This window comes from Parambassis ranga, chromosome 13, assembly GCF_900634625.1.
Source record: "Parambassis ranga chromosome 13, fParRan2.1, whole genome shotgun sequence".
Lineage (NCBI taxonomy): Eukaryota > Metazoa > Chordata > Actinopteri > Ambassidae > Parambassis > Parambassis ranga.
Window position 1 is genome coordinate 2766395 of NC_041033.1, and position 17790 is coordinate 2784184.

Below are 17790 nucleotides of genomic sequence, written 5' to 3' on the forward strand. Positions count from 1 at the left end.
AAACAGCTGTCATTTTAAAAAAAAATGTTTATGTTAGATTTGGACTTTTGATTGTTTGTATTGTTTTAATTTGATCTTGTAAACTACAACACATGAATTAGCATGTAATTAAGATTAGGATTAAGATTAAGAATACACAATGGGGATTTTTTTACTATTTTTTTAAGAAGAATTTATCAAAAGAAACTACTGTTATATTTTATATGACAACATATCTACGTCAACCACCATAATTTAAAGATATATATAAACACTGAAAACAAACTAAGGTGAGGTGTTTTCTTTAATCCCACATTTCCGCGGGTCTTTGAACAGGCATTCACTTCTTGTGGGACGAATGGTGCGTTCAGGCACGCCCTCGGCACACAGTGCTAACCAATAGGGTCCAGTTGGCGAACTGGTGTTTCTACGACACTCTGCTGCTGCGAACTTGTACCCACTTTCCAGTCTGTTTAGTGCACAGACTAATATAAAGAGAATGGCTGTACGTGTGTTAGAGATTATATTTTTCCTCTATTTTGCAACTCATATTCCAATCACGCTATTTATTGACTTACAAGCCCTGTTACCTGGACATGTGTACCCACAGCCGGTAAGTGCTCTGGTGCAGAATAAGCTAACTTACAGCAGCTGTTTTTATCTAACAGGACATTTGACTTATTGTCCCACCAGCTGAGAGACCTCCTGAGGTGGTATGCAGAAGACTTCAAAGACCCCATGGTTCTGGATCCACCGGAGTGGTTCAAGGCTTTCATTTTCTGCGAGGCAGTGCTTCAGTTGCCGTTTTTCCCCATTGCAGCGTATGCGTTTCTGAAAGGTCAGTGAACACAACACGAGTCGTTTTAACGACATGTTTTTTAAGCTAACCATTTTGCATTAAATTGTAATTGTTTTGTTATTCTATATAAATGTACCACTTTTGATATTAAAGCTGCATATAAAGTTGCATATTAGACATTTAAATGTATTTAATCAGCTGCACTGCAGGTGGACATGCTCATCAGACAGGTAAGACATGCTGGACTTTGATGTCTCATAAAAGTCTACAGGAAGTTATCATGTCAGCATGTGTCACTGCTGCTAATTAGGTCACTGAGTATTCACCAAACCCTGAGCGCAGGCAGCAGAACTCATCCTGAGCCACTGATACATACTGAAACGGAAATCCTGTCACTTGCTTTGACATGACCATGACTACAGGTGGCCTAAAAAGTAGTGCTGAATTACCAGAATTAATCTGAAACTGTGCTCATTAAAAAGTACACAGTGCAGCTTGCAGTGTCTGAAGCACTTTTTTAAACAACTGCAACATCAGCACTGCACTTACTCTTAAATACACACAGCAAGTGTAACGTAGATCAGATGGTTCTTGAAAAAAGTAAAAGACAAACAGGCACATCAAACAGGAAGTACCCCCTGTGAAGTCAACTCTAAGGTCAGGATTTAGTCAAAGCTGAGGACTGATACCAAATATCAAAATCTACTACATTTACCGAAAACACTACTGAAAGGCAAGCTTTATTTATACAGCACCATTCATACACAAGGCAATTCACAGTGCTTTACATAGGATGAAATCACAGAATAAAACATTTAAAACATTAAATTAAGAAGGAAATTAAAATCATAAAAAGAATAAAATCATAAAAAACATGAAATAAAGTCAGAACGATTAAATGAGAAGAGTGCAGTTAGGACAGCAGGCAAGACATTAAGAGAACGCTGCAGTGAACAAGTGTGACTTAAACAAAGTGACTGTCTGTCAGACCTCAGGTGTTCAGGCTGTTCCACAGGTGAGGGGCAGAATAACTGAACCCTGCTTCACTCTGTTTGGTCCTGACCCTGGGTCCACACAGCAGGCCTGTCCCTGATGACCTCAGGCATCTGGATGGTTTATAGGGGACCAATAAGTCCAGGATGTATTCTGGTCCAAGACTGTTAGAAAAATACACAAGAGATAATAGCTGAAGTTCACAAGTGTTCTATTCCTGCAGGAAGGAGCAGTCACATACACAGACAGTCGCCTCTGTAGGAGTGCTCAAGGTCTTTTAGAGCAGCTCTCTTCTTATACTCTCTGCTATCAGACAGATGTGGTTTTTGTCAGAGAACACACAGCTTGGAATTACATCTTGGAGAAGGCACAATCATCAAACAAGATCGTAGGACTTCACACTCTTCTACTACCAATGGTCAAGAGTTATTTACTTGTGCTGAGGTCATGGGGTCACCAGTCCATCTACTTGACCTCGAGCCTACCCCACCATCATCTGGTGTAACACTTGCCTCTTTAACCTCTGAATACAAACTGTTATACTAATGATTAACAGTTAAGAAACAAAGTAAAAGGAATTCTTCCAACAAAGACCATTCAGTGCTTTGTAGACCAGGAGTAAAGTTTTGAAATGGCCGGGGGGCTTAGATGGTGTAGGGAGTGGAAGAGGGAGGGGTGGGTTGGGTTGACCTCAGCTGCATAATCTGGGGGGAGGACGGAGGGGAGATACTGCATCTTGGGGGCCTTGAAGGAGGTGTCTGGGGGGATGCTGGTGGATGTTGCTGGTGGACGTTGCAGTGTTGAGGATAGGACCCTTGATCTGGCTAGATTAGGGGTGAGGGGGACCATTTTGATCCCAGACTTCACCAAACTCTCCCAGTGACTTGGAAACCCAAGAGGTGAAGCAGGGGGGAGATGGATATCGAGGAGTTGGAAGAGGATGCAGCTGACGGGGTGCAGGGCTGTAGTGGAGGAGGTGAGGTGGGGAGATCCAGTGAAGCGGTCCTGCTGTTGTCCCCCTGCTGCTGGTGTTCGCTTTGCAGTGGAGCCTTAGGCTGGAGGGGTCGGAGGCGTTTTGGTGTCTCACAGAGTGGAGAAGATTATCGGTTAGCCGCCTCAGTCCACGTCCATTCAGATGAGGGCCTCGTCCTTTGAACAGGTCATCACGTTCCCAGAACAGGTTGAAGTTATCGATGAAGGTCACTGCATGTGTCTCACAGGTCAGACAGCCAAGTATTCAGTGCAAGCAGGCGACTGAATTTATTTATCCTTCTATCGATGTTTGGGAGTGGCCCGCTGATGAATGATTGGACTTCCAGTTTGTTGAGTATCTCTAAAAGTTTAGAGCAGTGGTTGATATTTGTTTCTGTATGCCTGGTGATGCAGCGTATCACACCCCACTGATGTTATCATTCATTTTTCTCATTTTGTGCCTTTTTGGTTTGGCACCAAGTGTATGCCAGGTGGCATCAGCCTGTTTTCATAGGTTTTGGAAAGGACACAGGTCATCCAGGTTTTAACTGCATTTTGTTGATGCAGATTTAGTCTTCTTACCACCGGGTGTGATCGGGAGAGTCTCATGGAGTCCTTTTTTCATTTCCAGGGCAAAAATCTTTTCTTTGAGCTCTGTGATTTCCTGAAGATAATTCCAGCAGTTTTGGCAGCGTAAGCTTGTTGTGGTGTCTGCTCCAGACATTTCTTCACTAGGCTGATGAGTAGACAAAGTGAGCTGCAGCAGGTCCGTTGATTTGTTTAAAAAGATAAAATCCAAACATCCAGTGGTACAAAATGTATCATGGGTAAAAAATTGAACTGTAAAATCTTTAGGGGTAAAAAGAGTGAAAGATAAAAAGTAAAGTAAGGGCAGGCAGAGCAGGAGCAAGCAGAAAAGCGTCTGCACTCTTCGAAGCAAGGTCACTGGACTCTTTGAAACCAAGCCTTCCTCTTCTTCCAGGTGGCTGTAGGTGGATCCGGACTCCTGCCATTGTCTACTCCACGCATGTTGCCACCACGCTGCTCCCAATCCTAGCCCACATCCTCTTTTATCAGTTCCCTGAGAAACCCCACCCGGGTCCCCAAACCCTTCAGGAGCGCTGGATGCTGGTCTCCATCTATGCCCCATACCTGCTGGTACCTGTGCTGCTGCTCCTCACCATGCTGCTGTCCTCCACGTACAGCTCCACCTCTAAGCCTGGCAGCACTTCAGGAAAAGCCAAGAGGAACTGATTTTACTGAACCATGTACCAGGCGTGTGTCAGGCTAAATGATTGTGTGTTTTTTTTATAACTAGAAATGAATAAAAGTGGGGGGTTAGATTGTATCATGTGATCTGTGACATAAAGGAACCCGGATCTACCCAAACAGCAGCGCGCTGATCCCTGGAGCATGTCAGGATGAAAGGTGGTCTATCCCTGCTCTGAAGTAGCTGTTCCCATGTCAGCTGGAGAGCTTAGCTAGACTCTTTGAAACCAAGTTCTTCCTCCAGCACATGCTGTCTCACAGCCAGGTGTTAGTGTCCTTAAAATATATGACATTCAAAGTATTCAGCTACACAGGACACATAGGATACACTGGTAGTTAAACTTGATTTTCAGTGCCTTAAAAATCCTTAAACAGCAGTTTAAAATCTGGCAACAATAGTCATAATAATTAACTAGAATATAGTAATGGAATGTAGAGAGATACACAAATGCACTGGATACTCACATAAACAAAGAAAGCAGCTGTAATACACAAAGTTCCAGTGTCTGTTACTGAGTGTGACTGCAGGGTGACAGAGTCCTAGCATGTCACCCCAAAGTGAACTCTGTGTGAATGAACTGTTCATTGTGCAACATACTGGTACTTGCCAGACAAGAACACGAGTGTTCATGAAGCAGCACTGACACCACAAAGTCTGCTGATGCTGCAGACGATCTTTGACAGAGATGAGTAATCTTGCACAGAGGTGAAAGAGGAGCCGCGTGATGTAAATAAACTTTTTGCCCACACTTCATAAGATGCATGGTGAAGATTCAACCATCAGGGGCTTTACCCGTGTATGGAAATGTATACAAGATGAAAACAAACATTACATGCGTGGGGCGTTGGAAACTGTGCAGTGACACACCTGGAATAATATTCCAGCTGTTCACCTCTGCATTACAGAAGGTTTAGGGGCGTTTATAGAAAAAAGAATCAAATCAAATGGGTCGAAGCAGCAGAAGCAGCAACATTCTTACTGTGCATAGTTTATGAAATCTTTGTTTACAAAAGGGAAAGTTACATAACACAGTTACATAAAATGAAACGATGACAAATATTGTGAATTTTTTGAAGTTTTTTTCAGTGTACCAGTAAGTTTTAAGAGGAAAGAAAGCACACAATCAACAAGACCAAAGATCAACAAGCAGTGAGTGTTGTTGTTGTTATTATTATTTATTTATATTATTATTATTTATTTATTATTATTATTATTGGGTCAAACATCCCTAGGAACAACTTAGACATTTCCGTTTTCAGTAAGGTAATTGCACAAATTTTTTTTTTGAAAAAAATGCAAAAATGTGCGAAAAATGCACATGAAAACCCTAATTTAGTTATTACACAGTATGGCTCCTGGAATATTGTGATTTAATCACATATGTGATTTTATCCAAGACTCAGCCCAAATGAATACAGTAGTGTGCTGCTACTGATCATGCTTCTTGCCACCAGGGGGAGGCAAGGCTTCCTCCTGGTGGTCATACTGCTGCAGTATTATAATCACACTGTGTGTTCTATTTTTAAATAAGAACTAATGTTTAAAATGTGCAATGTTCCCATCAAGTCGAATCCAAGACACTCACAATTTAGTTGAGTAAACTTGTTTGACAGTCAAACTAAAATCAAATCATTTTAACACATCTGAGTTTTAATTGTAAATGTATTATATATTTAGGTTTTTTGTTTATAAATCTTTGGCAGACATAAAAAATGTGAATGATTGCTGATGTTAATTCAGGTGTTAACGTTCTTTAAGCAATTCTTTTTTAAACGGACTAACCCACCCGGCGGAGGGATACGTCTTTGCTGGCCTACGCGGAAGCCTATAAAAGCGGAACATGGCTCTATGTTCCAGTATTGTTGAAGTGACGGGACAGCGGCCGCAGCTGCTGTCTGTGGTGATGTGACAGAGTTATACAGTGATTAAATGCTGCACTGTTTTAGTAGCAGGCTGACGAGCAGCAGCTGAACTCGGAAGCAGAATAATTAAAAGTAACAGCTGCTAAGTTCTAGCATTAGCTGTCAGACTTGACGACGAAAGAAGCATCGAGGTGTTTTTTATTTCACACGGATGAAATTATTGCTCACTGGGGACTCGTCTGTTTTTCAGAAGGACGGAGATGTCCTAAGGACTCGGGCGTCTTGTAAACAGATAAGGACTACCATCTTCAGATGGACCACACTTCTTTTTTGACATTTGTGCTGCGTCCTTAAGCTGTTTTAAGCTAACATTTCTGTGGACCAGCTCGCCGATGTTTGCTAGCTTATTAATAGGTTGCTACAACTCGTATAGATAAGTAAAGTTATTTAGTATCTGACAAGGTTAAGCCTTATTTAAATGGTTTATTAGCATGTTTGCAAAACCCTTCCACGGGCAGCAGCTATGACGTTAGGTGTATCTACTGGGTTATGTCACCGTCAGGCTAACAGATAGCTCTGTGTCTGCAGCTGCTTCGGTGTTTGCATGGTCATGTCCAGCAGGCTTGGCATCATGTAGACTGTGCCTCTGAACAGGTTAGGTGACTGGGGACAAACGGTATGCTAGTGAGCCTCTTTGGAGTGTAATGCAAAGCTGGATTGTAGCTGTCCAACTGGGTCAAAGACTGACAGCTGGCACCGATACACTTTAGCTCAGATTGTGGCTAGCCATGCTCGAATCCGTCTGCTCTGTGTAATATCACAAACATCCCGACCTACTTGGAGGGCATATGAATGCATCATGCCCTGGCTACATCTCTTATTTATGCAATAAGGCACATCAGAGCGTCCTGTCATGAAATAATCCCGCAGTGCGAGAAGCGGCAGCATCAGAACTGAGTGGATATTGTCCTCCAGGATTCTTGTTTTTTTTTTCCTCTGAAGAGGACAGCAACGTTCAGGTCTACCTAACAGAACCCAGCTGGACCATCAGCCCACCACAATGGAAACGGTGGGAGATTTTGAGTACAGCAGGAAAGACCTGGTTGGACATGGAGCCTTTGCTGTGGTGTTCAAAGGAAGACACCGGAAGGTAAATTAGTGTTTATTTCTTGTTCTCCATTTTCTCTTGCAGGAAAAAAAGAGGGCAAGCATGGCAGCTTCATTTCAAAATCTGGGTCAGTCAGTGACTGTGGAGAATGCAGTTCTGCAGCAGCATGTGTGGGCTGTCACCTTATTTAGGGGGCGTAGTATTTACAGGCACTTTTATGACTAAAGACTTATATCCAGACTGATGTAACATACAGTCATGATGTGACAGATAATTTCATCAGCCTGGTGTTATAAGTGTATTTGTCTGGTTTGGTTCATTCATGAAAGGGATGAGTCAGGCAATGAATGACTTACTGACGTACAGAGGTAGGAGGGAGGAGGAGGTGCAGTGCTTTTCCTTTTTAAGGATACAAGCTCTCCTTATGTAAGAGCGGTACAAGATTCATTCACACTGACACTGATGCCTGAAAACCTTTTAGATTACTGATGCACTGTTCAGAAATTTAATGCAATCCTCACATGTGACTAGGGTGTGGTTTTGTATCACAATAATGATGCTAGGATGGTGCATTTGTCTGTGAATGTGTGACAGAGATGACATCATGTTGTCCCCATTGCTACTGGTGTGAAACAGATGGTCCTGAATTCCTCAATGAAAGCTGCATTGAGCTTCCCCATGCTCCCGGCTGCATCCCAGCGGAGCAGCTTCTGTCCCTCCGCCAATCGATAACAAGCTCACAGCCTGGAAAACTGAAATGAATTTAGACTTGCAAACAGTCACACAGCCCTCAGTGGAAACTGTGCACATCCTGTTTACATGCCTCGTCCGTCATGTCCAAAGTAACATGACATGTGATCGGTATATTTACTTTTTGAGTTCTATCCTCTGCATGCCATTTCACCTATTTATAGGATTGTTTCCACCCGCACACAACAGTCTGATGGATTGCTTCATTGCTTAGGCAGTGTTGGATGTTCCATATGGGCTCCGGTTGCTCTGTTATATCAATATAATATGGAAATGCCAACATCATTGGTAATTGTGTTTTGGCTTTGTCAGTTAGAGTCTAATTATTATTCAATAACAAATATCACAGTAATACATATCTTCTAATGCCGGATTATGTCCTATTGCTTTGTTTTTGAAAAACTGTGCTTTCACAGGCTGCAAGAGGCTGTAAGGCAGAGGCTCTCTGCAAAAACATAAAACATAAAACTTCACTACTGTCAGTGAGATGTTGTTACGAGCTTAAGCAATGACATTTTATGGAAACAGATTTTTCTTCTTGTGGCTTGATTCAGGATATTAAAGCATATTCTAGTCTTTTTCATAAATTTAATAATACAGTAATAATGATTTAATAACACAGAATGCCCAAATAGCTCTGTGGTATTAATGGACAGTCGTATATCAGACAAAATTGTTCCCGGAATCTTAACTAAATTTATTTTCACAGTGATGCATTGCCATGCTAATGTACCGGTTTTGGAGTGCATTCAAACTGAACTGATACTGTGCAATATTGAGAACACATATTAAAAATGTATTGTTTTTCTAGAGAGTATAAACAGATGTTGGCTGTGGCAGACAACATTGTTGTTATTAAGGTTGTGGTTACTTCCTGTGCAGACCTTGACTATGTTTGACTACAGCCCCACCCCTGGGTGCTTATAGGCTACGATACAGGACAACCTGTAATGTTGGTTGGACAGATTGCCTCTTTAGTAAGACACAGCCGTTTCATTCACTGGTTCCACTATGTGATTAGACCTTTTTTTTTAATGGTAATATATTTTCTACACAGATGTAAATTTGTCACAAATAATTCATGTTGACAAAGTCTGTATGTGAGCCCAGAAAATAATATTTTCTAAATCACACAGTTTAAAATATCCAATCTGCCCATATAGTAGAATAAAATGGGAAGCCATCTTGTGTGATAATGTTATTTTTAGGATTAAACAACTAAAATATGATAAATGTATCTACTCCTTCAGCCGTAGCCTTCTGCTCAGTGTCAGACCTGGACTGTCACCTTCACTTGTGTCTGGCTGCTCTGTTATTGACGCTAATCTCTCTGTTGCTCACATGTCTATAATCAGCTGTGATTCATAAATGACATCATGCATTATTCTGGAAAATGAAAGCGCACTCCTGCCTCTGCAGCATGATTCTGTGCCGGGCACATAGTTGCTTACTCTGCACTGCTCAACTCTCTATCGTGTGACGCACCAACGAGCCATTAGTTTGGTTAGATAGTACGACCCCACTGCTCCTCCTCCTGAACCCCAAACATCACAGGAGAGGCCAGTGGAGTCAGTGTTTTTTATGTATGGCTGTAGTGTTGGCAGCTCAGTCACACTTGGCTGATGGTTTGTCAGTGAGCTGAGGATAGATACGGCTCAACGGGCTGTGTATCACACGCACAGACTCATGTCATTCACATGCAGTGTCACTCGTGCTGAATTCCATGCCAAGCTCTAGGCGAGCACGAACAGGAACATCTCCTATTAACCTGGATTTATTCGGAAAGCATACATTCATAGATTTCCTTCCCCTTAGACTCCTGTCCAATTGGCCATGGTTATTTAATTTGTCTTTACTGTCTGTGTGTTTTTCTCAAGGGCATATAGACAGTCTAGTGCTCTCAGGGGGTTATTTCAGCATGTTTTGTTGTCTGCATGGGCAGCACATGTCCTGAGATTCTTTGAGCTCATGTGGATTGTAGAAGTTTTTTTATACCCTCTTCAGGTTTCATCTGGAAACATTTTCCCAAGGAAAATAAAATAGGTCCCTCCCCTCCTGCTTATCTTGTAGTGTAAGTAGGCTGCCCCTCGGTCCTGCTGTCATCTGAGTGCCTCGTCATTCCACATGTCATTCATCTCAGAAGGCTGGCCTAGCTGTCAGAAACCCTGGTGACCTGGTGTTATTGGCACAGCTAAAATTTCCTTCGCCCTTCTGGGCAGCTCTTACGCAGTGATGCAGGCAATGCAGGCAGTGCAGCTTAGGAAGATTTAAATGTCACATTGGAAAAAATAGGGCCAGGCAGTGTAGTTAGATTCCAATGTCATGACATGCATATCAAATATTTATTACTCCAGCTCCTGTTCCTTAGTTTTTTACCTGTTCCTGATTGAATTCACTGGACATAAGTTGATGGGTCATGTGCTTGCCTCTGACATTCTCATCCCAACCCAACCCTTTGTTATGGTAAATATGCAGGAATGCATATGGGTGTCATGTGCAAGCAGTTTTGTATGTACAGGTCAGCTCCTGGTCCTATACCACACACCTAGGGTTTTCCAAAACGCACTGCTGTTTAAAGACTGAATTGCCTAATGTGTCATTTTATTACTCACTGTAATTTCATTATATTTACTGGTAGATCTTGCTTCACAGAACTGTGAAAATCTCCAAGGGGAGGGTCAGCAGACAGGAAAAAGTCATGTAATAAATGTAATATCCAAATGCACTTTGTTGTTGTAATCAGGAATGAATGATGGCCTGCTGGGAGTTTTTTCACAAAGCATCCAAATGACTAGGAATTAAATAATCTGATAAACCAATAAACGGTCTAGAAAAGACTGCAGCCATGTTTTCTGCAGCTGTTAAGTTAATGAGCTTTTGTTGTTGAACATTACCTTGGAAAAGGATGCAACATTATAAGAAAGAATATCATTGTCATGTACGGTAATCTGTTTTTTTTCTTTGCTGTCTGTGTTGTGCAGAAGACAGATTGGGAGGTGGCCATTAAAAGCATTAATAAGAAGAACCTGTCCAAATCCCAGATCCTTCTTGGAAAGGAAATCAAAATCCTGAAGGTGAGCGTGACACTTAATTGCCTCTCAGTTACCTTCTCAGCGCCCTTAAAGAGCAATCGACACTAGCCTTGTGTGCGTCTGCACCTTTAACCGAAGGAGGCCCTGACATCTTTGATAGAGATATCAATAAAAGTAATCCCATTAGCTGCTGTAGCTTGTTAATGCTGTTGCTAATGCATCTTATTTCTCTGCTGCTTTTACTCAGGAGCTGCAGCATGAAAACATTGTGGCACTTTACGATGTCCAGGTAAGTGTTTTTTTTTCTAATCTATTCTGCACTGACTGAAAAAAAAAACGTGTGTATTCTGTAATCCAGCATGCATTTATATTGACTGTGGGTCACATATGGATTCTTGTAGCGTAAGAGAAGATAGACTTGTCTTTTCCAGCACCCATCTGTGTTAAAAAGATCAAATTTAGACTAAGCCTTTAGTTTAATGTTAAGAAAGCCTCTCAGCACAGCCATCTGAGCTAGTGTCATACTATTGCTGTTCAGCCTCCACAAACCGAAGTGCAGAGTTGCATTACAGCCACAATGAAAACATAAAACATAAAAATGTCCCCTCAATAAAACCTCTCTTTTTTCAGCTACACTCCATAAGATCAAGGACAGAAGCAGCACTGTTGCATTTTGGGGTTTTAAAAGACTTACCTGCTCATGCTGCAAATTTAATATTCTCCCTACATTTACATATGCTCATGAAATCTGAGAAAATTGCTCAAAAACAACATACTGTAACTAATACAAGTGGTGAGATCAAGATTCCTTCACGGAGCAGCCAAGCTTACCCTTCCGAGTATGAGTTAATCAGGTACAGGCTGCTCCTCAATGAGAGGAGATTGCAGGTGGTTTGGGTACTTGATAAGGATGCCCTCTGGCTCACCTCTGTTGAGGTTTCACCAGTTTCATCTAAAGATGAAGTTATGTCATGTCCAGAACTGTGAATTTCAACCTTCCACCAGAGGTTTCGTCAACTTCAAAGAACCTTAAAGCTTAAGAATCGCCTCAGGGCCAACATGTACTTGCTGTAGGGCCTCTGTTGGGACCCATCATTAATTGACATTACCATTACCTGATGTACACACAGTATTGATATATTACTTCATAATGAGTTGGTTTCTTATTAGTTCTTTAAATCTGATGAAACGTCTGGTGAGAGGTTAAAATGTATAGTTCTGGACATGGCATAACTTCATCTTTAGGCTTTGACCAAAATTCAAAAGGTGCTTAATCATAATGAGGTGCATCATTATATTGCAGTCAGTAAAAGCTATTAAGTCTGACTACTGGTACATTGGCCCTAAAAGCATTAGATGTACTGCACATAATATACTGCTCATGTGCTCCCATGTGACTGATAATCTGCAGAGGTCTGTCCACGTTTAACACTGTCTGTGCTTCTCTGTACAACTGTGCTTATAGAGACATGGATGTAAAACTGCAGTTTTATAGATTTCTAAGAATACATTACAACACCCAAATACACCACTTTGAAAGCTTTTGTATAAATGATGACGAAAGAATAACACTAGAAAAGACTGTTGTGCTGAATCTGAAAGGCTGCACTGTCCACACACACTGTTTGAGGGGCCCATGTTCACATGTTAAATGAGCTTAGATGCAGCTCAGACCCTCTTTGTGCTCTGACTGGGAGCCTGGCATCTAGTCACATCTTCCTGCCATATATCACATCTTCAGACTTTGAAAATAAAACACATTACTGGAGGTGGAATATTACACTGCGTAGCATTTATCATTGGTTGTGGTGCACACTGTTGTACTGCCTTAATGATGTTATTAGTTCTGTGCAGAGATGGTTTGCTCTTTTCTGACTGGTGGTGGGTGTTGTGAGAGGCTCTTGCCTTATTTATGCAGTGGCTTGCATCCACGCAGCTTAAACAGATGTTTGTGGGTTTTTTTTTTTATATTAAACCTGTAAAGCATTAGCAGCTACTACAGTTAATCTGCAATCGTCCCAACTTAATATTGCTGGTTTTTTTTACACTGAACAGTAAATATTTAGTTTAGTGTCGAGAATTGGCTGTAATAACCATGAAAGTGGGGGAGCGAGGCAAAACATTTGAAGTGATGATGAAGCACTTCCCACATACTAGCAGCAGTACTTCCTGCATTTGCGTAAGCCTCCCGCTAGGATGCCATGCTGATCGACCCATACACAAGTACACCCTTCCCCTTCTCTGGCAATGTCCTCTGTTAGTCCTGCTGACGAAACAACGTCCTCCAGCAGCTATCGGCTGAGTAACACGGTCAACTGCCTCCTAAAATAACAAATACAAAGAGCTTGTCCCCAGTCATTTTAAGCTAAGCTAACTGGAAATAGCTCTGTGGCGGTGATCATACAAACATAAGAGTGCTATTGATCCTCTTGTGTTGAAGAAGTAAGCACACGTCAAGCTTGAAGCATTTCTTAAGTGCATGAAGATGAGTTACTGACCGGTTCACCAGTGTTGTGATGTAGCATTAATTATTAATGAGGTTTTAATGCTTTAGAATGTATCGAACAAAAAACTTTGGGACAGATTAGACGGAATAGTGGAAATCAGTAGTGGACCTTGGCCTGTTTCCTAACCTTACACCAAGGAACGATTCTGGCATCGACACTGCTGCTGTGTTTCTCTTGGTGTGTGTTTAGTCCCTCCTAGCTCACGCATGTGGTTTGAGTTGGTTTCTTTGGGCACCCTCTGCCTCTTTGTCTCTTCACTTCACTGAGTTGGTCTATAATGGCGTAAGACACAGTGTGTCCCTGTCTCTGCTTAGTATCGGCCTGTCTTTTGGTAGGGCTAGTAAACTTGTACATTTCCTTTGTAGGTGTTTCAGTGGAGTCTGGTGTGTGGGGGCTTCTTGATAACACGACATTCTTTTCTTTTTTCAGCTTTGGGTTGCTATTCATCACTTCTTGCATCTTGAGTTGACTTCTTTCCTGCATTATCAGATTTTGTTGTTGTTGTTAGAAGCTTGTTCTGGATGAATGAGGGCAAACAGGACAGGAAATGTAACCTGAGCTTGCTTGTAGTCCAGTTCTGATTAGGAAAAAGCATGAAGAATGGACCTCTGTTTGTTTTTGCCATGTAAACTTACCTTTAGACTTTTCTTGTATTGTCCATTGGCACGCATCATTTATGAAAAGAGATATGTGGTTAGATATCTTTAAAAGACTGACATCTGCTACAACAGGCTGAAAATTTGATTTGAAATGCTGTTACCCTTGCCAGCAAGAAATTGGTTGCATTTCAATTGAATGTATTCATCTTACACAGAAAAGTGTCCACTTTTGTCCTATGGCAACGTCTACCTCTATGCATTATTTTGTCTTAATTTACCTTTTAATGCTAATACAGGATTGTGATGGTAAACGTTATATTGTCTAGACACCAGCATATTGGTATTGTCATTGGAGGACTACTTAAACCCAATTCTTAATCATCACCTGGGCTCACAATATGGCTAACTGTGTCTATACATGCACCATGTAGAATATACACCATGTTGTTGCTCTGAAAACTGAACACAGAGCAGAACTGTTTATGCCCCTTTGTATGTTTGATGTGGATTAACAGTGGAGGTGTTAATTCACAATGTGACATAATGTGCTAACACCCCACCGTACTACCTCAGCACTTCTTGGAGAAAACCATCACAGTTCTTTTTCAGGACTTACTGCAGCTAACAACTATTTCGATAATCAATCAATTATAAATCAGACCGTTAATTAATGGCTCCTATTCCGCTGTCAGCTTTTAAATTAAGCTTTTTAGGCATTTAGTAACTAACAATATAACTACACAAGTATGAATACTTCAACAAAAGATATTAAGTTTTTCTGCTAATTACACAATTATTAATACAACAATGAAATAGATTTTAGGAAAAAATGTGCTTTTTGTTTCAATTAGAACAAAGGACAAGCAATGTGCTGATATGAAAATACATATGAAACGTCAAATATCTATTTTTGTCAGTCTGGCAGTGATATAACCAGTTAATAATGCACTATTTAATTCATTGGCAACTAATTTTGTTGAGTTTATGTCAATTATTAATTGCATTGCAGATTTTTGATTAGAATCTATTTTGTGCACATTTGCATGTTGTAAATTGTTGGTTTCAATATAAGATATGATCAGTAAAGTTAATCAGTAAGTTTGTTTTTTTTGCCATCTTTGCTAAATACTGCCTGTGTGTGGGTCTCACAAGTACCTCTCAGAATAGCTGTGCATTGACAAAAGACTGCAGGGCTGAATGTGGGAGTACTATATGTGCACCATGACAGATTGCAGGTCCTTGTACCCAGCACTGTAGTTTGACAGCCTTAAGTACACAGCTGACTGGCTCCCAGTCCTTCTTCATGGAGCTGTTAATGTTAAGCAAGCTGCAGCAGTGTGAGGTAGAAGGGTCTAATTATAAGGTGTCCTCTGTCAGGGCTCTGGCTCTTTCTCCCCTCCAGCACTAATGCTTCACAGTATATGTTTTTGTTAACTAGCAGAAGAGGAGAGGGTTTTGTTTGATTCAAAAAAACAGAGATCATGTATTATCTGAGGAGGTTTTTTTATTGTAAACACGTCTGTAAGGCTACTAACAGCTACTGTATGCAAGCGTTAGTTTCTAGCTTTTTTGTGGGCCACATCCCATAGCCAGCAGATTTTACCCAACACCTTATAGCTACTAGTAAACGCTAGTAAATGATGGAAATGTCTGCACATTATAAATGACTTTGCATTCATGAAAAATAAGCTGGATTAAGATGAAAGTCTGTGTCGAGGTAAACAGAGGAAGGGGGGCAGAGGTTTGTTTATTAAGTGCTTTCTTTGGTGAGGCAATGCTCACAAAAGCTGAAGTCGCCTCTTTTGTCAAAAATTGTCTTCTAGTCTGGAAAAGGGGGCCCCTCACCCAGTGTGTGTGTGTGTTTGTGTGTTTTGTGTGTGTCCTAATTACACAAAGTATTGAGGCTGACCTGACATGAGGAGGGCTGAAAAGAAAAAAAAAATGTGACCTTCCATGTTGTGATACTTTCATGTGGAGTTTTTGGAGCTCGGCTGAGTTTTCCTAGAAAACCGGCCTGTGTCCACATTCCATTATAACATTGCTTTCCAAGCTTTTAACTGGGTGGAACAGAGGCTCAGAGGAAAACACTCACTGCTCACTGAGACACATGAACACACACACACAAGCACAGGAGCTACCTGATTAGAACATGTTATTCTGACAGGATTGGTCATCACATAGGCAAACACATCGGTTGAACTTTAGCACACCTATGTGTGTGTCACATAATTGCTTCTTGGAGATGTTGTTGCAGATACTTTCATGCGTAACAGTATCAGCACAGTGTGTAAACATCTGATGACTGTGGCCATATCATCCCATCTGCATAACAACAAACTATGTAGTTGCCCCATCTGCAAAACGATAAACATCCTCTCAACCTCCCTAGTCAGCCCGTGAGTTCCTGACCCTATGTCCTCACATAATTAGTGTTTTTCTTGCTGCTGTCAGATATTGTCATCTGTCATTGTGCACTGCTGTTTTGTCAAAGCTTAGACTTTACTCCCAGCTGACACCATTTTACTCTGAATGATCTGGATTATGCTTGTCGCTTGCGTGACAAAGGCATGCCAGCTCTCCACAAACCTCCCTCTTCCCCAGTACACACAATCCACCTCCTTCCCCCCTCGTCAGTTTGGCTACTTCCCATCCCCCATATTGTTGCATAACCTTGCACTCCTGGAGTGGCAGCGTGACGCAATGACTGAACAGCAATCAGACATAGCGTTGTTTTGGTTGACTCTTGGCACAGTATTAGAGTACATGTGTGCCTGTGTGTGTGTGTCAGATCCTAGGATCATAAAATCCTTTCATACTTCTGTCTCCGCCTACAGATTTGTTTGCTTGCGAAACAGTTCCCAAACGTTACATGAGGGTGACAAGGTTATGATGACATAAGCACTTTCTATATCCTTGATATTTTAGATTTTTTTGTGTGTGCTGGAAGTTAATGTTTTGGAGCCCAGCCCTTATCTGGCAGCAAGCCATCATCATCCAAAGTCCACCAATTTTTATTTCAGTATGTGGCCCATGTGTGAACAGTGTCTTCTAGAAAACATTTGTTCTTGTAAATAGTCTGAGTGGCCATCACTTCCATAAATGTGAGCTGCTACTTCCTCTAAGCTTCTCCCAAACAAAGGCCTCCCTATGTGCAGCTGTCACCACCTGCCTCTTGAAATTCATCTTGCCTCTAAGAAATTAGGCAACACACCAAACCGTTGCAGCCATAGACAACATGTGAAGGAGCCAAAAAAACATTCTGGATAAAATTAAAGCTTCTCCAGGCAGCAGCTCTTCCATGAAGTAACCCCACTCCCTGCTATTTGTTGACCTCAGTTTTCTCTGATGTCACTCACGCTTGTGATTGTGTAAGAATGTTCTTCAGTGATCATCACTAGCATCTCCCTCCGTATGCGTCTGTGTGTTTTGTGATGGGACTTTGACGTACCCTCAGTTACCCTCATTCCCCTGGCCTTGTGGTGACTGCCACCTCTGACACTCAGCTCCATCCCCCTCTCCACCACTTTACATCACAGAACACACATCCTCATTATGTAATCCCCCCTTAACCCCCTCAACGCACTCGTATGCTCTCACACGCATACAGTCAGATGGGCTGCTGGTGGCCCATCCCCCACCACTGCTCACGCCACTACTGTGTTCCAGCTGGAGAAATGGCTGTATGGGATTGGAAAAGACTGAGCTTCTTAGGAACCAAATAAACAACCACATTAGGCCAGGGTCACACGATGGTTAACTTGCATGGTGTCACAGTGCTGCAGCTTGTGACCAGGCCACAGTCACCTTGTTTGTATGTGGTGTTTGGAAGTTGTGACGTTTTGCTTTGTGGAAATGTTGTAAAGATAAATTCATTGTACATGCAGATAGGTCAGTTTTGATAATTGCCATGTACAGTATG

At 41.6% G+C, this 17790-nt stretch overlaps 2 protein-coding genes and 1 long non-coding RNA gene across 3 annotated transcripts in view; 2 read left to right on the forward strand and 1 right to left on the reverse strand.

The window, feature by feature from the left end:
* The first annotated feature begins 452 nt into the window (after positions 1–452).
* On the forward strand, positions 453–4091 carry tmem97 (transmembrane protein 97). The gene is made up of 3 exons (XM_028420498.1): positions 453–592; positions 673–817; positions 3726–4091. Exons 1-3 carry the CDS (start codon positions 479–481, stop codon positions 3995–3997), a joined length of 531 nt encoding a protein of 176 aa, XP_028276299.1. The 5' UTR covers positions 453–478; the 3' UTR covers positions 3998–4091.
* LOC114445438 (uncharacterized) lies at positions 682–4557 on the reverse strand. The gene is made up of 3 exons (XR_003671638.1): positions 4478–4557; positions 1769–4288; positions 682–810 (listed from the first exon to the last, which is right to left on the reverse strand). It is a non-coding gene; the product is annotated as an uncharacterized LOC114445438 (long non-coding RNA).
* A 1329-nt stretch (positions 4558–5886) lies between these two features.
* Positions 5887–17790, forward strand: part of ulk2 (unc-51 like autophagy activating kinase 2) — a 29027-nt gene continuing 17123 nt past the window's right edge. The window contains exons 1-3 of the mRNA XM_028420471.1: positions 5887–7025; positions 10715–10807; positions 11013–11054. Coding sequence (XP_028276272.1) covers positions 6936–7025; positions 10715–10807; positions 11013–11054 — 225 coding nt within the window. The 5' untranslated portion in view covers positions 5887–6935. The remainder of the gene's footprint in view (positions 7026–10714; positions 10808–11012; positions 11055–17790) is intronic.